At 44.2% G+C, this 16,498-nt stretch overlaps 1 protein-coding gene across 1 annotated transcript in view; it reads left to right on the forward strand.

The window, feature by feature from the left end:
* Positions 1-16,498, forward strand: part of nadsyn1 (NAD synthetase 1) — a 61,513-nt gene that overhangs the window by 12,709 nt on the left and 32,306 nt on the right. The window contains exons 5-10 of the mRNA XM_038808401.1: positions 3,091-3,180; positions 4,106-4,157; positions 5,614-5,702; positions 12,663-12,780; positions 15,455-15,586; positions 15,764-15,838. Coding sequence (XP_038664329.1) covers positions 3,091-3,180; positions 4,106-4,157; positions 5,614-5,702; positions 12,663-12,780; positions 15,455-15,586; positions 15,764-15,838 — 556 coding nt within the window. The remainder of the gene's footprint in view (positions 1-3,090; positions 3,181-4,105; positions 4,158-5,613; positions 5,703-12,662; positions 12,781-15,454; positions 15,587-15,763; positions 15,839-16,498) is intronic.

Raw genomic sequence — 16,498 nt, forward strand, 5'->3', positions numbered from 1 at the left:
TCTTCTACATTTCCGGCGTCCGTATCCCTCTATTCCCATCCTATTCGTGTATTTAGTTCGGCACAACATCGTGGCCGAAGGGCCTGTACTGTGCTGTACAGCTCTATGTTCTAGAGTTTGATAAGGTTTCCCAAGGTAGGCTATTGCAGAAAATACAGAGGCATAGGATTCAGGGTGATTTAGCAGTTTGGATCAGAAATTGGCTAGCTGTAGGAAGACAGATGGTGGTGGTTGGTGGGCAATGTTCAGCCTGGAGTTCAGTTACTAGTGGTGTACCACAAGGATCTGTTTTGGGGCCATTGCTGTTTGTAATTTTTATAAATGACCTGGAGGAGGGTGTAGAAGGATGGGTGAGTAAATTTGCAGATGACACTAAAGTCAGTAGAGTTGTGGATAGTGCGGAAGGATGTTGCAGGTTACAGAGGGACATAGATAAGCTGCAGAGCTGGGCTGAGAGGTGGCAAATGGAGTTTAATGCAGTAAAGTGTGAGGTGATTCATTTTGGAAGGAGTAACAGGAAGACAGAGTACTGGGCTAATGGTAAGATTCTTTGTAGTGTGGATGAGCAGAGAGATCTGGGTGTCCCATGTACATAGATTCCTGAAAGTTGCCACCCAGGTTGATAGGGTTGTTAAGAAGGCGTACTGTGTGTTAGCTTTTATTGGTAGAGGGATTGGGTTTCGGAGCCATGAGGTCATATTGCAGCTGTATAAAACTCTGGTGCGACCGCATTTCTAGAACAGTACAGCACAGAACAGGCCCTTCGGCCCTCGATGTTGTGCCGAGCAATGATCACCCTACTTAAACCCATGTAATCCGTATACCCGTAACCCAACAATCCCCCCATTAACCTTACACTACGGGCAATTTAGCATGGCCAATCCACCTAACCCGCACATCTTTGGACTGTGGGAGGAAACCGGAGCACCCGGAGGAAACCCACGCACACACGGGGAGGACGTGCAGACTCCACACAGACAGTGACCCAGCCGGGAATCGAACCTGGGACCCTGGAGCTGTGAAGCATTGATGCTAACCACCATGCTACCGTGAGGCCCTATTTGGAGTATTGCATGCAGTTCTGGTCGCCACATTATAGGAAGGATGTGGAAGCATTGGAAAGGGTGCAGAGGAGATTTACCAGAATGTTGCCTGGTATGGAGGGAAGATCTTATGAGGAAAGGCTGAGGGACTTAAGGCAGTTTTCGTTAGAGAGAAGAAGGTTAAGAGGTGATTTAATTGAGGCATACAAGATGATCAGAGGATTAGATAGGGTGGACAGTGATAGCCTTTTTCCTCGGATAGTGATGGCTAGCATGAGGGGACATAGCTTTAAATTGAGTGGAGATAGATATAGGACAGATGTCAGAGGTAGGTTCTTTACTCAGAGAGTAGTATGGGCGTGGAATGCCCTGCCTGCAACAGTAGTGGACTCGCCAACATTAAGGGCATTTAAATGGTCATTGGATAAACATATGGATGATAAGGGAATAGTGTAGATGGGCTTCAGAGTGGTTTCACATGTCGGTGCAACATCGAGGGGCCTGTACTGCGCTGTAATGTTCTATATATTTGTCAAGATGCCCCTTAAACGTCACTATCGTCCCTGCTTCCATCACCTCCTCCGTCAGCGCATTTGAGGCACTCACTACCCTCTGTAAAAAAAACTTGCCTTGTACATCGCCTCTGAACCTTGCCCCTTGCACCTTAAACCTATGCTCCGTAGTAATTGACCCTTTCCCCTGGGAAAAAGTCTCTGACTATCCACTCTGTCTATGCCCCTCATAATTTTGTAGACCTCTATCAGGTCGCACCTCAACCTCCTTCATTCCAGTGAAAACAAACCAAGTTTATTCAACCTCTCCTCAGAGCTAATGCCCTCCATACCAGGCAACATCATGGTAAATCCCCTCTGCACCCTCTCTAAAGCCCTTCTGGTAGTGTGGCGACCAGAATTGAACACTATAATCTAAGTGGGCCTAACTAAGGTTCTATACAGCTTCAAAAGGACTTGCCAATTTTTATACTCAATGCCCCGGCCAATGAAGGCAAGCATGCCGGATGCCTTCTTGACTACCTTCTCCACCTGTGTTGGCCCTTTCAGTGACCTGTGGACCTGTACACCTAGATCTCTCTGACTGTCAGTACTCTTTAGAGTTCTACCATTCACTGTATATTCCCTACCTGTATTAGACCTTCCAAAATGCATTACTTCACATTTGTCCGGATTAAACTCCATCTGCCAGCTGTCCGCCGAAGTCTCCAAACGATATAAATCCTGCTGTATCCTCTGACAGTCCACATCACTATCCACAATTCCACGAACCTTTGTGTCGTCCGGAAACTTACTAATCAGGAACGCAAGTGGCTGGGGCCTCAAGTGCGCTGCCTGAGAGGGTGATAGAGGCAGGTTCAATCGGGGCTGAAAAGGAGAAATGTGCAGGGTCATGGGGTGAAGGCAGGGGAATGGAACTCGGTGAATTGCTCATTGCAAGAGCCGGTGCAGACACAATGGGCTGAATGGCATCTTTCTGTGCAGCAACCTGCTTGTAATTCTGTGGGTGCATGCTGGCTCTCTGTAGTGAGTCCCATTCTCCCGCTCTATCCCCGAGCCCCAGAAATCTATTTCCTTCAAATACCCATCCAATTTTCTTTTGAAATCATTCATTCCTCTCAGCGTCCGCCACTCTTAAAGACAGCAATTTCCAGGTCATTACCATATGCTACATAAAGTAGTTTGTTCTCACATCACCATGACATCTCCCAAATAAACAAAACTGTGTCCCCCTAGTCCGTGTACCATCAGCCAATGGAAAAGAGTCTTTCTTTGTTTACTTTCTATAGACCTGTGAAAATCAAGTACACTTCTATTAAATGTCCTCTCCTTCAGTCTTACTGTTCTTGTCTTTCATGGTGAATCAAAATGTCACCTATATATTGAATATAATACGAAACAAAATATTTCAGATATTCAACTGCATTGAGCACTAATGACTATTACCCATACCTCCTTAGTTTCTGTTTGTGTTTTTATTTCTGAAAGAAGATTGAGAATAATTCTGTGCATTTATCTAAACAATTCTGTTTCAGAAAGATTTTGTTAATTCGACCAAAGATGGCCATGGCCAATAGTGGCAACTACAGAGAATTACGCTGGTTTATGCCATGGGATAAACTGAGGTAAGGCAACAGTTTTACTTGCATACTATTAATATTTTAAATCCTAGGTGGTGTTCTTGTGCCTGCAGATTAAACATTCTCTTTGTTCTGAACATCGGTAGCTTGTGAGCTCATCTTTAATTTGTTCTGTACATTTGTCTGGGCTGAGATCTAGTACCCTACTAGATGCCTGGGCTGTCAGCCAAGAATACATAATGAAGGTTGGCCAAGAGCCCAGAAATCTATTAGCCTATTGAAACACTTGAGCAGGGAAAACATTGCTTGATTGACAGCTCTGGCATCTCTGATCTATGCTGTCAATTGCACAATGTTTATTTATTCAAGATTAAGAGATTTTAAATACTGTAGTTTCAGCTATTGATGTTTTTATTGGCCTATGGTAAAAATGAGACTTTTGTTAAGAAAGTAGAATGTTATTGATTACTTTTTTAAAACTTTTTTTTACACATTCGATTGATTCAAATTTGTAACTTTAAAAGGACAGCCACTTTTAAAAAATTTAAGATACCCAATTTTTATTTTTTTGAATTGAGGGGCAATTTTAGCGTGGCTAATCCACTTACCCTGCACGTCTTCGGGTTGTGGGGGTGAGGCCCACGCAGATATGGGGAGAATGTGCAAACTCCACATGGACAGTTACCTGGGGCTGGGATTGAACCGGGATCCGTGCCACCATGAGACAGCAGTGCTAACCACTGCGCCACCCTGCTGCCAACAACCACTTTTGCCTCAGAATAATGTATTTTTGTCTGGCACAATGTTCCCATCCCACTTAACCAGCACATTGACAATCAGGAGCAGTGGCTGAGGAGATTCCCTAGTGTTAATAATCTTTCGAATGGTTAAGAGTTTCTCATAATCATGTATATCTCTGTTTATAATAATTTAAGTAAATCAAATCGTTTTGTATTTTCACTTTGCCTAGGGCAGTAGAAGAATATTCCCTCCCAGATATAATCCAAAGGGTGACTGGACAGGTGAGCTGAATAACCATATGTTTCCACTGCTGCTACTTTTTCAGGAATCAACAATGGGTTGAATTTTGTTCCAAATGCAAGCCGTTTGTTACACTTTGTTAAACTTTCTCTTGAGTTTTTGAACCGGAAATTTCCATCAGCCATTTATAGAAAAGGTGCAGTTTCCTGTGCAAAGCATCTAAGATTTGCATAAGCAGTCAAGAAACGGAATGCCAATAACCAATCAATTTAAAGAATTGACAGCGATCAGTGCTGAGTCTGAGCCAGGAAATATCGTTACAATAGCAATTTCTAGATTTTTAAGTGTAGCTGCGCCTGTGCATGCACCAAAATCCAGGCAGCGATTTTGGGTCTGTCTTAATATGTTTTTCTTCATTTGTTCCTGGGATGTGGGCGGCGCTGGCTGCACCAGCATTTATTATCTCATCCCTGAGGGCATTTAAGAGTCAACCATATTACTGAGGGTCTGGTGTCACATGTAGGCCAGACCAGGTAAAGAGGACAGATTTCCTTCCCTAAAGGACATTAGTGAACCAGATGGGTTTTTACGACAATCAACAATGATTTCATGGTCACCTTTTAGAATTTTAATTCCAGACTTTCTTTTTATTGAATTCAAATTTCACCATCTGCCAAGGTGGGATTCAAACCCGTGTCCCCAGAGGATGGCTTTTGGTCTTCGGATTACTAGTCGAGTGACAATACTACTACGTTACTGTCTCTCCTTTTGGAAGGAACTTGAAGTTTATTAATCTGGGGGCCAGCCAGCATTAAGCAGAGTCATTGTTTTAACTGAATCTTTTTTATTTGCAACTGCAAAGAAATTGTAGGCTTCTGTTTAGAATTTGCTGCTGTTTCTATTTGCTTTGTTTGCTTAAAAGTAAGTTAATAATGGATGCATCCGTGCAGTCCTCCCTGAGCATTGTGCTATCAAAATGTATAAAGACACCATAAATTATGGATGTGTACAATTGCTTCATGAAATGTATGGCCAGGAGTCTCCCCTGAGCTTCCCCTAGCTGGCCGTAGTAATTTGGCAGGAAGCGTGGGTAAAACTGATACAAAACAGGGTGCCGGTGAATGCCCTATAACAGAGCAGGAGCAGCTCCGCGGAATTCTCACCCATAAAAGAATGTACTATTTTTTTCTTTTTTTTTAAATTTAGAGTACCCAATTCATTTTTTCCAATTAAAGGGCAATTTAGAGTGCCCAATCCACCTGACCTGCACATCTTTGGGTTGTTGGGGCGAAACCCACGCAAACACAGGGAGAATGTGCAAACTCCACACAGACAGTGACCCAAAGCCGGGATCGAACCTGGGCGCCGTGTGGCAGCAGGGCTAACCCACTGCGCCACCGTGCTGCCACTGAATGTACTATTTTTTAACGATGAAAGAAAACCATAAAAGGGAATGCAAGTGGAAGAGAATAATGCATTGCATGGTTTTTCTTTCAGGACACCGTCCCATTTGGTGAAGGTCTCATAGAAACGAAAGACACCTGTCTTGGAAGTGAAATCTGTGAGGAACTCTGGGTTCCTAACTGGTACAAACTTTAATCATATTTCTTTCTGCATCTCCAGGGATTCTGTATTATTTGGGCTGTTAACGATATCAAATATAATCTGAAATGACACATTGAAAGCATTATTTCCATTTTATCTGGTCTTGTTCCTATCCTCATTCTGTTATGTTTTATATTTTATCTCTGCAATATCATCAGTATGATCTCTCTTTCCTGGTTATTATATGTACTCTCTTTTGCAGTGTCTCTGAACTGTTGTCCACATTCACTAGATTTGCCTGCTTATTTCTCCACCAAGCTGGTTTCCATGTTGAGTGCATTGCTCGAAATCAACCTGTGTTTGACTGACAGCAAGTTTTGAAATCTTATTGCTCAATGGTGCATAGATGGATGAATACAAGTTCGATCTGTTTGGCTCATTGTTTTGATCACCTAAACTTGTTAATTTGCTATAGTCGCTGATTTGAAGTGAGAAGCAGAAGATTACAGTGGGTTTTTTAAGAGCGTAAGAAATAGGAACCAGAGTAGATCATAAAGTATGTTGAGGCTGTTCTGACATTTAATGCAATTGTGGTTGATCTTTGGTATAACTCTGCTTTTCTGCCTGTACCCATAACCCTTGATTCCCCGATAGACCAAAATCTGCCTATCTCAGCTTTCAGTATATTCAATGATGGAGCATCCACAGCCCTCTAGGGTGGAACGGTAGCACAGTGGTTAGCACTGCTGCTTCAAAGCACCAGGGTCCCAGGTTCGAATCCCGGCTTAGGCCACTGTCTGTGTGGAATCTGCACGTTCTCCCCATGTCTGCGTGGATTTCCTCCGGGTGCTCCGATTTCCTCCCACAAGTCTCGAAAGACGCGCTGTTAGATGAATTGAACATTCTGAATTCTCCCTGCATGTACCTGAACGGGCGCCGGAACGTGGTGACTAGGGGCTTTTCACAGTAACTTATGACAATAATAAAGATTATTATTATTCGAGAATTCCAAAGATTCACAACCCTTTGAGTGAAGAGATTTCTCCTCATCTCAGTCCTAAAATAGTGGTCCATTATCATGAGACTTTGCTTCGGTGTTCTAGATTCTCTAGTCTGGCCATATTGCTTCCTGGTGCATATTGCTGAAAAGAGAGGCATGTTGCCAAAGCTTTTTGTCTTGCGCTCATCCGGACAAATTCAAGAATGTCAAATTTCAAACAGTCATTACAATTTATATTATAGGAGAAAAGGGTGCGGATTGGTTGGCATGTCGACCCTGATTGGCTGAAGCATTGCCATGGAGAAAGCAACAGGGAACTATAAGCTTCCAATTCCTGGGTAATTCAAAAAGGCACAAGATTTGGACATGCTCCTTTCTGTTTGCAGAGAATGGATCCCCAACTATAAATGTATGCCACTTCTAGGAAGTGTAAATGTTATGAACGTGACTGATTGTCTCAAGTTGGATGTTGGTGTAGGTATTAAGATTTGGTTAAAGAAGTAACTTTTAAGTAGTGGCTTTGAGGAAGAGAGAGAGGTGAAGAGGTTTGAGGCCTAGGCAGCTGAAATTGGGAATGCACAAGATACCAGAATTAGGTGCAGTATAGATACCTTGACGATTGTGGGTTAGAAGTGATTACAAGAGATAATGATGGCGAGGGCATGGAGCGATTTGAACACAAGACGTTGCTTACCTGGGAGCCAGTGTAGGTCAGTAGGCACAGGAGTAGCGGGTGAGTGGGAGTTGGTGTGAGTAATATTACAGCGGCAGAGATTTGGATGGCCTCAAGCTTATGGAAAGTAGAATGTGGGAGGTCATCCAGGAGTGCATTAGGATATTCAAGCCCGGGCAGCACGGTGGCCTAGTGGTTAGCACAACCGCCTCATGGCGCTGAGGTCCTAGGTTCGATCCCGGCTCTGGGTCACTGTCCGTGTGGAGTTTGCACATTCTCCCTGTGTCTGCGTGGGTTTCGCCCCCACAACCCAAAAATGTGCAGAGTAGGTGGATTGGCCACGCTAAATTGCCCCTTAATTGGAAAAAATAATTGGGTAATCTAAATTTATATTAAAAAAAAGGATAGTCAAGCCTGGAGGTAACGAAGACATGAATGAGCATTTCAGTGGCAGAAGAGCCGAGACAGAGCAAAGCTGGATGATGTTACGGAGGAGGAAAAGAAAAATCGCATTGAAATAGTTAAATAATAATAACAAACAGAGGCCAGTACCCATTGTGCTGGAGTGAATGACCTTCAGGGCTCAAGGATATTCAGTTGTATACTGATAAACATTCTGGTTTAACATAATATCTAATCTGACATTTTTCTAGCAGTGTGAGTATCTCCATTGTAACTGTATTTATAAAATATCAGTGGATTGTAAAAATTCAGATTAATTTAATAACATTTTATAACCATTCATTTCTTTGTTTTAAAGTATGTTATGTGAACAGTAAATTCTGATGACATTGCTGGAAACTTGCGTCCAGGAGGTCTACATCCTACCCCAAATCTTCTGGTTTCTGGATTGTTGGAGACCAGATATCTGACTAGAGATGCGCTCCGGGTTCCTGTGGAAGTCCTGATGCGCAACTATGTGGGAATTGTCAAGGAACATTCAAGCGCTGATGGACAATTCCCCTGATCCCTGAGACCCTCAGCAAAAGTGAGTGGCATGGTGGCACTTCTGCCTCACTGTGCCAGGGACCCAGCTTTGATCCTGGCCTTGAGTGACTGTGTGGAGTTTATATGTTCACCCTGTGTCTGCGTCAGTTTCCTCTGGGTGCTCCGGTTTCCTCCCACAGTCACAAGGATGTGCGGGGGTAGTGGGCTTAGGTAGGGTGCTCTTTCGGGGGGTCGGTGCAGACTCGATCGGCTAAAAGGTCTCCTTCGCACTGCAGGGATCCTATGAATAGTAAGTCTCTTACTTCTGAGCTAAAGTTCGAGGCTTGGGAGAGTTGCGATATTCTTACCAGAATAGTTGCCCAGGAAATGTTGGACAGAAAAAAATCTAGCATAACTCCAGAACTAACACTCCAATCATTCACTGAACTACCCCCTGACCACATCACCATCATCTTACCTTCTGGCCTCACTCACTCATTTACCCACCTACCCATTCACTCATCAATCCACTCATCCTTCACTAACATTCAAACTAGACATTTGAACTTGTCTTCCGGCAGCTCATGCCATATAAAGAGTGCATGTGATGTCTTCTCCCGGACTGTGCTGCGCTTCGATGGATTTCCTCGATGGATACTGTGGTCTGCATTTCTGGTAAAGCCGAGTTCGGAAGACCTGTCAAGGAATGCGGATCAGCAACAAATCGGGGAAGAAGTTTGAGCACAGCAGCAATCCTATGATGATTGCTGCTCCTCGAAGATCCAGGCCGCTTGACTTACAAAGCAAGAATATGCTGAGTTGAAAGCCTGTTATTATTTATTAACTCTGAGACATGATTAGATGCAAAGGATGTGGCAAAATGTTAGTTAACAGGACATTGAGCAAATCCAAAAGGGCAGGAAGAAAGGGATGTCTCTGAATGAGGACTCAACAGTTGTTGAGAAGCATTTGCTTATATATGAAGTGGTTCTACAAGCTCTTTGCCCAAGATTGAAGTTTGATATCTGCTCCAGGTCAATGAGTCGATTAGGACAAGGGATTCCTGCGACAAACTAAAGGAAGAATGGGATTATCCAGTGTTTTGGGTGATATTGAGGAAGGCCAAGGGATGCTTGATGTTACAAATTATTCCTGCATCGATAGCATGTAAGGGATGATAGCAGTAAAAGTAATGCACGAGTTGTAATTCCCAGTAGTGACCCTGATAAGATATCACATCTTCATATGGGGAGCAGAGATCTGAGTATCATTGACTTGATCGGCAAGGAGAATGCTATCGAAAGTGTCACGCTAGTGCCAAATTCAGGAAAATATAACAATAAAGCTGAAGTTTGAAATGGTTACTTTGGGATGAATTGTATGAGGTGCGGGTCCCCTCCCCTTACTTCCACCGGCTAAGGGTGAGGGGAGACCGTCGAGGGGAACACCGTCAGCCTTTTTAACCAATTGCCTGTTAATTGGCTGGAGGTGGGATTCCGCTCCTTAGGGATAGGACGTTCTGCCTCCGAGAGCTGCTGGTTAATCAAGTGTCGGTACCTCTCCAGCACTTCGGATGTGCGATGCTGTGTCATTGAGGTATTTTTGGGAGTCTCACCAGGTATCAAGCCCCGATGAGGGGGGTTAGGGGGAGGGCTTTGAGAGGCATGGAGGGAGGGTAAGCTGTGGAAGGGGTAAAACCTGGAGAGGGTGGTGCCCTCCCAATAAACCCAGGGGGACTTCCCCAACAATTACTGGCCTGTGCCAGGAAACCTGCCCGGCTGGCCACTTGGAATGGACCATTCCCACCTCCTGTTAAATCCCAGCAGGATAAGACCCTCTGTCTACTTGACCTTTAACTTCTGCATTTATCCCTGAGCCAATTCTAGAGCCAGCCCATTGTCTTGGGTGTGGTGTAGGTGGATGGAGAGATTGGAGTAGATCCAAAAGAAAACAGAACAGCTACTGACTCTGAATTAGTTTGACTTTTTTGAGTTTTTTAAATGGGATCTTGATGGTAGGTCTCCACCCATAAGAATAGTTTCTTTGTCTAATTTTATTTAGTTTTATTATTTGAAATATTGTCATCTTTTGCATTTTAGACATTTTATTTTTATTCTCTTTATATCACTGAAGGGTGCTTGGCATTTACAGGTCTATAGGAGTCAGGCGCTGTGAGAAAACCCTTCTCTCTGCTTTATCCTTCACTCCCTGATATGACCAGGGACCTTTAGCATCAAGACTTGGGCTCATAAGACAAGGCAGTAATAATTCCAGAAGTAGTTCAGGAAGAACCCCTTTGCTCAGGGAATGATTGGAATGTGGAATTGGCAGCCCCATGGACCATAAGACATAGGAGCAGAATTAGGCCATTCGGCCCATCCGAGTCTGCTCTGCCATTCAATCATGGCTGATGTTTCTCGTCCCCATTCTCCTGCCTTCTCCCCATAACCCCTGATCCCCTTATTAATCAAGAACCTATTTATCTCTGTCTTGAAGACACTCAGTGATTTGGAGAAGCTGAGGTAAATAACATGGATGTATTTAATGGAAGGAAATCAGATTAAGTACTTGAAGGTCAATGGAATAGAAAGTTTTGCTGACGGGGTTAGATGAAGTAGGATGGGAGGTGGCTTGGGTGGAACATGCACATCAGTATAGATTATTTGGGTTGAATGGCCTGTTTCTGTGCTGTAAATCCTGTGCGACTGGTATTGTGATGCCGTGGGTAGTGTCGCAGCCTCTGAACCAGAAGCTCTGGGTTCGAGACTGCAACATGGCATGAAAAGTGCATGTTGCCACAGCAACTCTGAATCCTTGGGGAGCTTGGGCAACCGGTGTAGATCAGGTTGATGACAGCAGCATGGGGTTCAATCCCCATTCTGGTGGCTGTGGATTCGGGCCCTGTCTCCTTGCCCTACCCATAGTGACGATAACAGCATTGTGGATGGGACCTGCCTTTGGGCAGTGAACTGAAAGAGAAGAAATTCTGTGCAATCCTACGTAAAGACCCATTGAGTAACATGTAAGTGCTAACTGAGATTTCCTCACCTCCTCTACCTCTCCTCACTGAGATTTCATCAAAGATGGCGCCGGAGCGAGGCGACTCTCTGCAAGCTCTCCCCAACAGATCCACTTTTAATTTTATTTATACTCGTTCTAACCTTTTAAAAATTAATTCTAAAGCTAACTTTATTACTAACCTCTCTCTTTTATCTTCTCTTGCAAGCTTGAAGATTCTCATGTATTTTCTTGAATTCTGTTTAATTCCCTTTTCTCCCCATGTACTGAATGATCTGTTAAGCTGCTTGCAGAAAAATACTTTTCACTGTACCTCGGTACACGTGACAATAACAAATCCAATCCAATCCAATCCTTGATTTCTCTGGAGCAAGATGTCTTTTATGGACTCAGTGATTATCTTTGATTATTGTTTTGATGTCAGTAATATGTATATCATCAACTTTACATGACAGCTGATGTGTCCAAAGCTGAGGTGATGGTAATATATATCAACGTAGGGTATTTGAAGGTTGAGGTAGAAATGTGTTTGAGTAGTTATTACCGGTTCAATATCAAATGAAGCATCTTTCAATACTGGCATGGCAGTGGCGCAGTGGTACTGTCACTGAACTAGTAATCAGTGATAACAATATAATTTTCTGGGGACCTAGGTTCAAATTCCAGCATGGCAGATGGTGAAATTTGAAATCAATAAAACTCTGCAATTAAAAGTCTTAAGAAGTGGGCAACACAGTGGTTAGTACTGCTGCCTCACGGCGCCGGGGACCCTGGATTGATTCCAGCCCCGGGTTACTGTCTGTGTGGAGTTTCTACATTCTCCCCGTGTCTGCGTGGGTCTCACCCTCACAACCTAAAGATGTGCAGGGTAGGTGGATTGGCCACGTTAAATTGCCCCTAAATTAGAATTTGTTTTTTCGTGTCTTATCAATTGTTCTAAGAAAAAAATCCATCTGAACTGGCTGAGCCAACGATGCCCACATACAATGAATAAAACAAAAAGTCCTGATATGGTGAACCCTTTACTAAATCCTGGAAGTAGAATATGTGTGAGTAATAATATTTGCAATCTGAGAGTGTGGGCTGCTCAGCAATTAACTTGTTTTATTTATTTATTTATAATTTCAAAGTACCCAATTCATTTGTTTCCAATTAAGGGGCAATTTAGCGTGGCCAATCCACCTAGCCTGCACATCTTTTGGGTTGTGGAGGCGAAACCCACGCAAACACGGGGAGAATGTGCAAACTCCACTGAGCCGGGATCGAACCTGGCACCTCGGCGCCGTGAGGCAGCAGTGCTAACTACTGCGCCACCATGCTACCCCTAGCAATGAGCTTATTTAATATATGTTCCAAAAGACTTCTCTTGTTCCTTCCTTCTAGTCCCCACATTGCCATGGCCATGGAAGGGGTGGAGATATTTACTAATTCGTCGGCGAGCCACCACGTTCTTCGGAAAAATTACTTCAGGGTTGATCTTATAAAGGCAGCGACTGCAAAGGTACGTTGTGTTTAACTGGCAGGGTCTCCAAATCAAAGTGAATTGCAAGGCTTGCTTCACCAAACGAGGAAGGAAAAGTTTGAAAGAATGAACTTGGTTTGCTTTGATTCTTCGATTGTAAACTTGCTTCTTCAGTTGCTGGCCAGATAGCTCGTCAGGAGGTCATCAGTGTGTCTCTGACACGAGAATGGTGCACTGGTGGCAGTTACAACATAGCCATGTCAATCTATGTTTCTAGGCTCTGATGGATGAAAAGCAAACAATGTGGTGTTATAACTGCGATGCTGTAATTCTAGCAAGAACAAAATATATTTATCCAGAATAATAAAACTCCCACTTGCTTCGCAGGAGCAGAATCAGTCATATATTTAAAACTAAGCTGCAAAGGTGATACTAGGACAGGTGGTTAAAAGCTTGGTCAAAGAGGTAGGTTTTTAAGGGGTGTCTTAAAAGGTGAAGCGAAAGGTGACAAGGTTTAGGGAGGGAATTCCAGAGCATGGGATCAAGACAGTTAAAGGTATGTCGAGAAATAGTGAGGCAAAGGAAGTTTAGAATTCTATGGGCTGGGGCAGCGCAGTGATTAGCAGTGCTGCCTTCCCGCACCGAGGACCCGGATTCACTGTCCCTGTGGAGTTTGCACATTCTCCCCTTGTCTGTGTTGGTCTTATCCCCACAACCCAAAAGATGTGCAGGATAGCTGGATTGGCCACACTAAAATGCACTTTAATTGGGAAAAAAATAATTCAATGGCTGGCAGTGGAGTTCTCAGCCGAATTCTCTTGTACGCCTGGAGGTGGTGATAGAGATGGGGGGAAAGGTTATATAACAAAAAAGTCATACTGCCATCTGCTGCAAGATTGATGTCAGCCAGTGGCATTGTTGAAACTTAATTGCTACAAAATGCAATCATCGGCTAGCACCATGGACTGCTTCCCTCCAAGGGTTGCAGCTCCATCAGTTGCACTTTTTTTCCTTGTTGGGTTTTAAGGAAGCCTTTTTCCACATTTAATAATTAGCCACTATGATGTGAGCCTGATATCTGTATGAGACACTGTGACAGCACAACTGTTGTGTTGAGAATAGAATAGAATAGAACAGTACAGCACAGAACAGGCCCTTCGGCCCTCGATGTTGTGCCGAGCAATGATCACCCTACTCAAACCCCCCCCCCCCCCCCCCCAACCTTACCTTTTAGGACACTACGGGCAATTTATCATGGCCAATCCACCTAACTCGCACATCTTTGGACTGTGGGAGGAAACCGGAGCACCCGGAGGAAACCCCACGCACACACGGGGAGGACGTGCAGACTCCGCACAGACAGCGACCCAGCCAGGAACCGAACCTGGGACCCTGGAGCTGTGAAGCATTTATGCTAACCACCATGCTACCGTGCTGCCTGGTGCAGGCTCTCGCTTACAGTTCCCCATAAAGCCAGCATCAAATTGCATCTATTTGGAGAGCAGGAGCCAAGCACATCCCTTCATAGTGAGGAAAACTGTCTGTGGAGTCATCGCGGGCTTCTCTTGGTGCACTTGTTCATTATCTGTGTACCTTCGCCCTGTTTTCTTGGTGTTCTAGTCATGGTAAGAAGACAACACTGCCAACTGAAATAAAAATTATGCATTCTCGAAGGGCGAAGACTTGAAAAGTGGTTTCAGTTGCTAAGCTTGCAATGCTTTTAAAAGAAGAGCAGTAAAATGTTGCAGATTATGGGCACAATTCATCGGACAACAACAGTCCCTTTTTTGATGCAGTGAGCAGGATGTTACTTGGCCACTGCAGAGCTTAGAAAGCCCACGCTATGCAATGGCACTTTGCTGTTTTTCCCGCTGAGGCCGCACCAACATCATTTCCAGCACTGATGAGCTCAATTCGCCAATGCAGGAAGAGTGCTCGAGGATTAGGGCCAGATTTTAAAGGCTCCCCCACCCTCAGCTACCTCACCATGGCCTCCGGATCCCCCACACTACATCCAACTTACCTCCTAGGCTCCCCTCTCCCTACCTCTTCTGAGCAGGGCACTCTGGACTTCACCCCTGGCATGGCCAACCTGACAGTGCCCATGCCAGCCTGGAAGTGCCAAGGTGTGAGGCTGGCAGGGCCTGAGTGCCAGTGGGAGTGCTGGGGCGACCCCAACCAGAGGTCGAACACCCAGGGTCTCTGATTGCCTGGGAGAAACCCCAGGTGCCATGTTGCCCAGTGCATATTTGTGTGGACCAGTGCTGCACGGGGCTCTGGCAAGGCTGTTGGGGTTCGGACTCTGGGAGAATCCAGTGCAGACATATTTAAATGAGCCCAATGGCGAAGGGGAGATCCAGATTGTGACATCTCGCGAGATTCCTTTGAATCCAAGGTTTCGAGCATTGCGAATCTCGCGTGAGGCCTCTCGCAGGATTCAACAGCCTCGTCCCGCCACCAAGTCGGGGGCGACGAGGCCCGTCAATCGTGCCCTATATATACATGTAAATTATCACCAGAAATTTATCGAAGCTCACAAAATAATTCCAAGATCTGTATTTAAGAATTTCTATGCTTTTATATATGCCCTGTGCTGAGGCAAAAAGTAACTAACCTTTTCCCACCAGGCCCATCCTTCAAAGTGTGTTATTATGCAAAGCTTTAGTTCGGGTCATTGGCTGTGTCTTCAATTTTTTTTCTTTCACCTCCCCAGAATGGTGGTATTTATCTCCTTGCCAACCAGAAAGGCTGTGATGGTGACCGCCTGTATTATGATGGCTGCGCTATGATTGCTGTCAATGGACACCTTGTGGCTCAAGGATCCCAGTTTTCATTGGACGATGTGGTAGGACATGAATAATGTAGGACCTTCTAAGATGGGCTCACTTTACTTTTTGTCTGCAGACTGTAGCACATTTTTTAAGTTTAAAAAAACATTTCAGTTGCCCTGTGCAGAAATGCTCAAAACGTTTGAAGTGATAGCTGGGATCCATCCTTGATTTTTTTTTCCCCTTTATTTTAGGAAGTCATAACTACCACTCAGGATTTAGAAGATGTAAGAAGCTACGGCTCAAACAGGATATCTGCAAGATTGATGGTTTGTTCATGAGCATTCCCATATATTGAAATTGTAGTTTCTCTGCCATTATCCATTAAAGAACATGGTCACTTGTTTTTCTACTTCAGTGTAAGACATGAGCTATATTTGTTCCAGTGATTTATACACAAGCTAATGAAGTAATGACAATCTTTATCTCAAATTTTAACTATTTTGTTATGCTGATAAAGCTGAGGGATATTCTTGCTAATGAATAGAACACTTCCATTATTAACAAATCTGTCAGCATCAAACAATCACAGGTCACATAAAATAGTCAGATGCAGAATGTTTTGATGGAAACTGGATACTGTAGCAAGGTTGCACACCTGAATTCTTACCCTGTCTTTTACTTTTTCATTTACGGTAATTGACAATAGTTTTATAATTGTCACAAGTAGGCTTACATTAACACTGCAATGACGTTACTGTGAAAAGCCCCCAGTCGCCACACTCCGGCGCCTGCTCGGGTACACTGAGGGAGAATTCAAAATGTCCAATTCACCTATCAAGCACGTCTTTTGGGACTTGTGGGAGGAAACCGGAGCTCCCGGAGGAAACCCACACATACACGGTGAGAACATGCATCTGCACAGACAGTGACTCAATCGGGAATCGAACCTGAAACCCTGGCGCTGTGAAGCAAAATTGCTAACCACC

This window comes from Scyliorhinus canicula, chromosome 9, assembly GCF_902713615.1.
Source record: "Scyliorhinus canicula chromosome 9, sScyCan1.1, whole genome shotgun sequence".
Classification (NCBI taxonomy): Eukaryota; Metazoa; Chordata; class Chondrichthyes; order Carcharhiniformes; family Scyliorhinidae; genus Scyliorhinus; species Scyliorhinus canicula.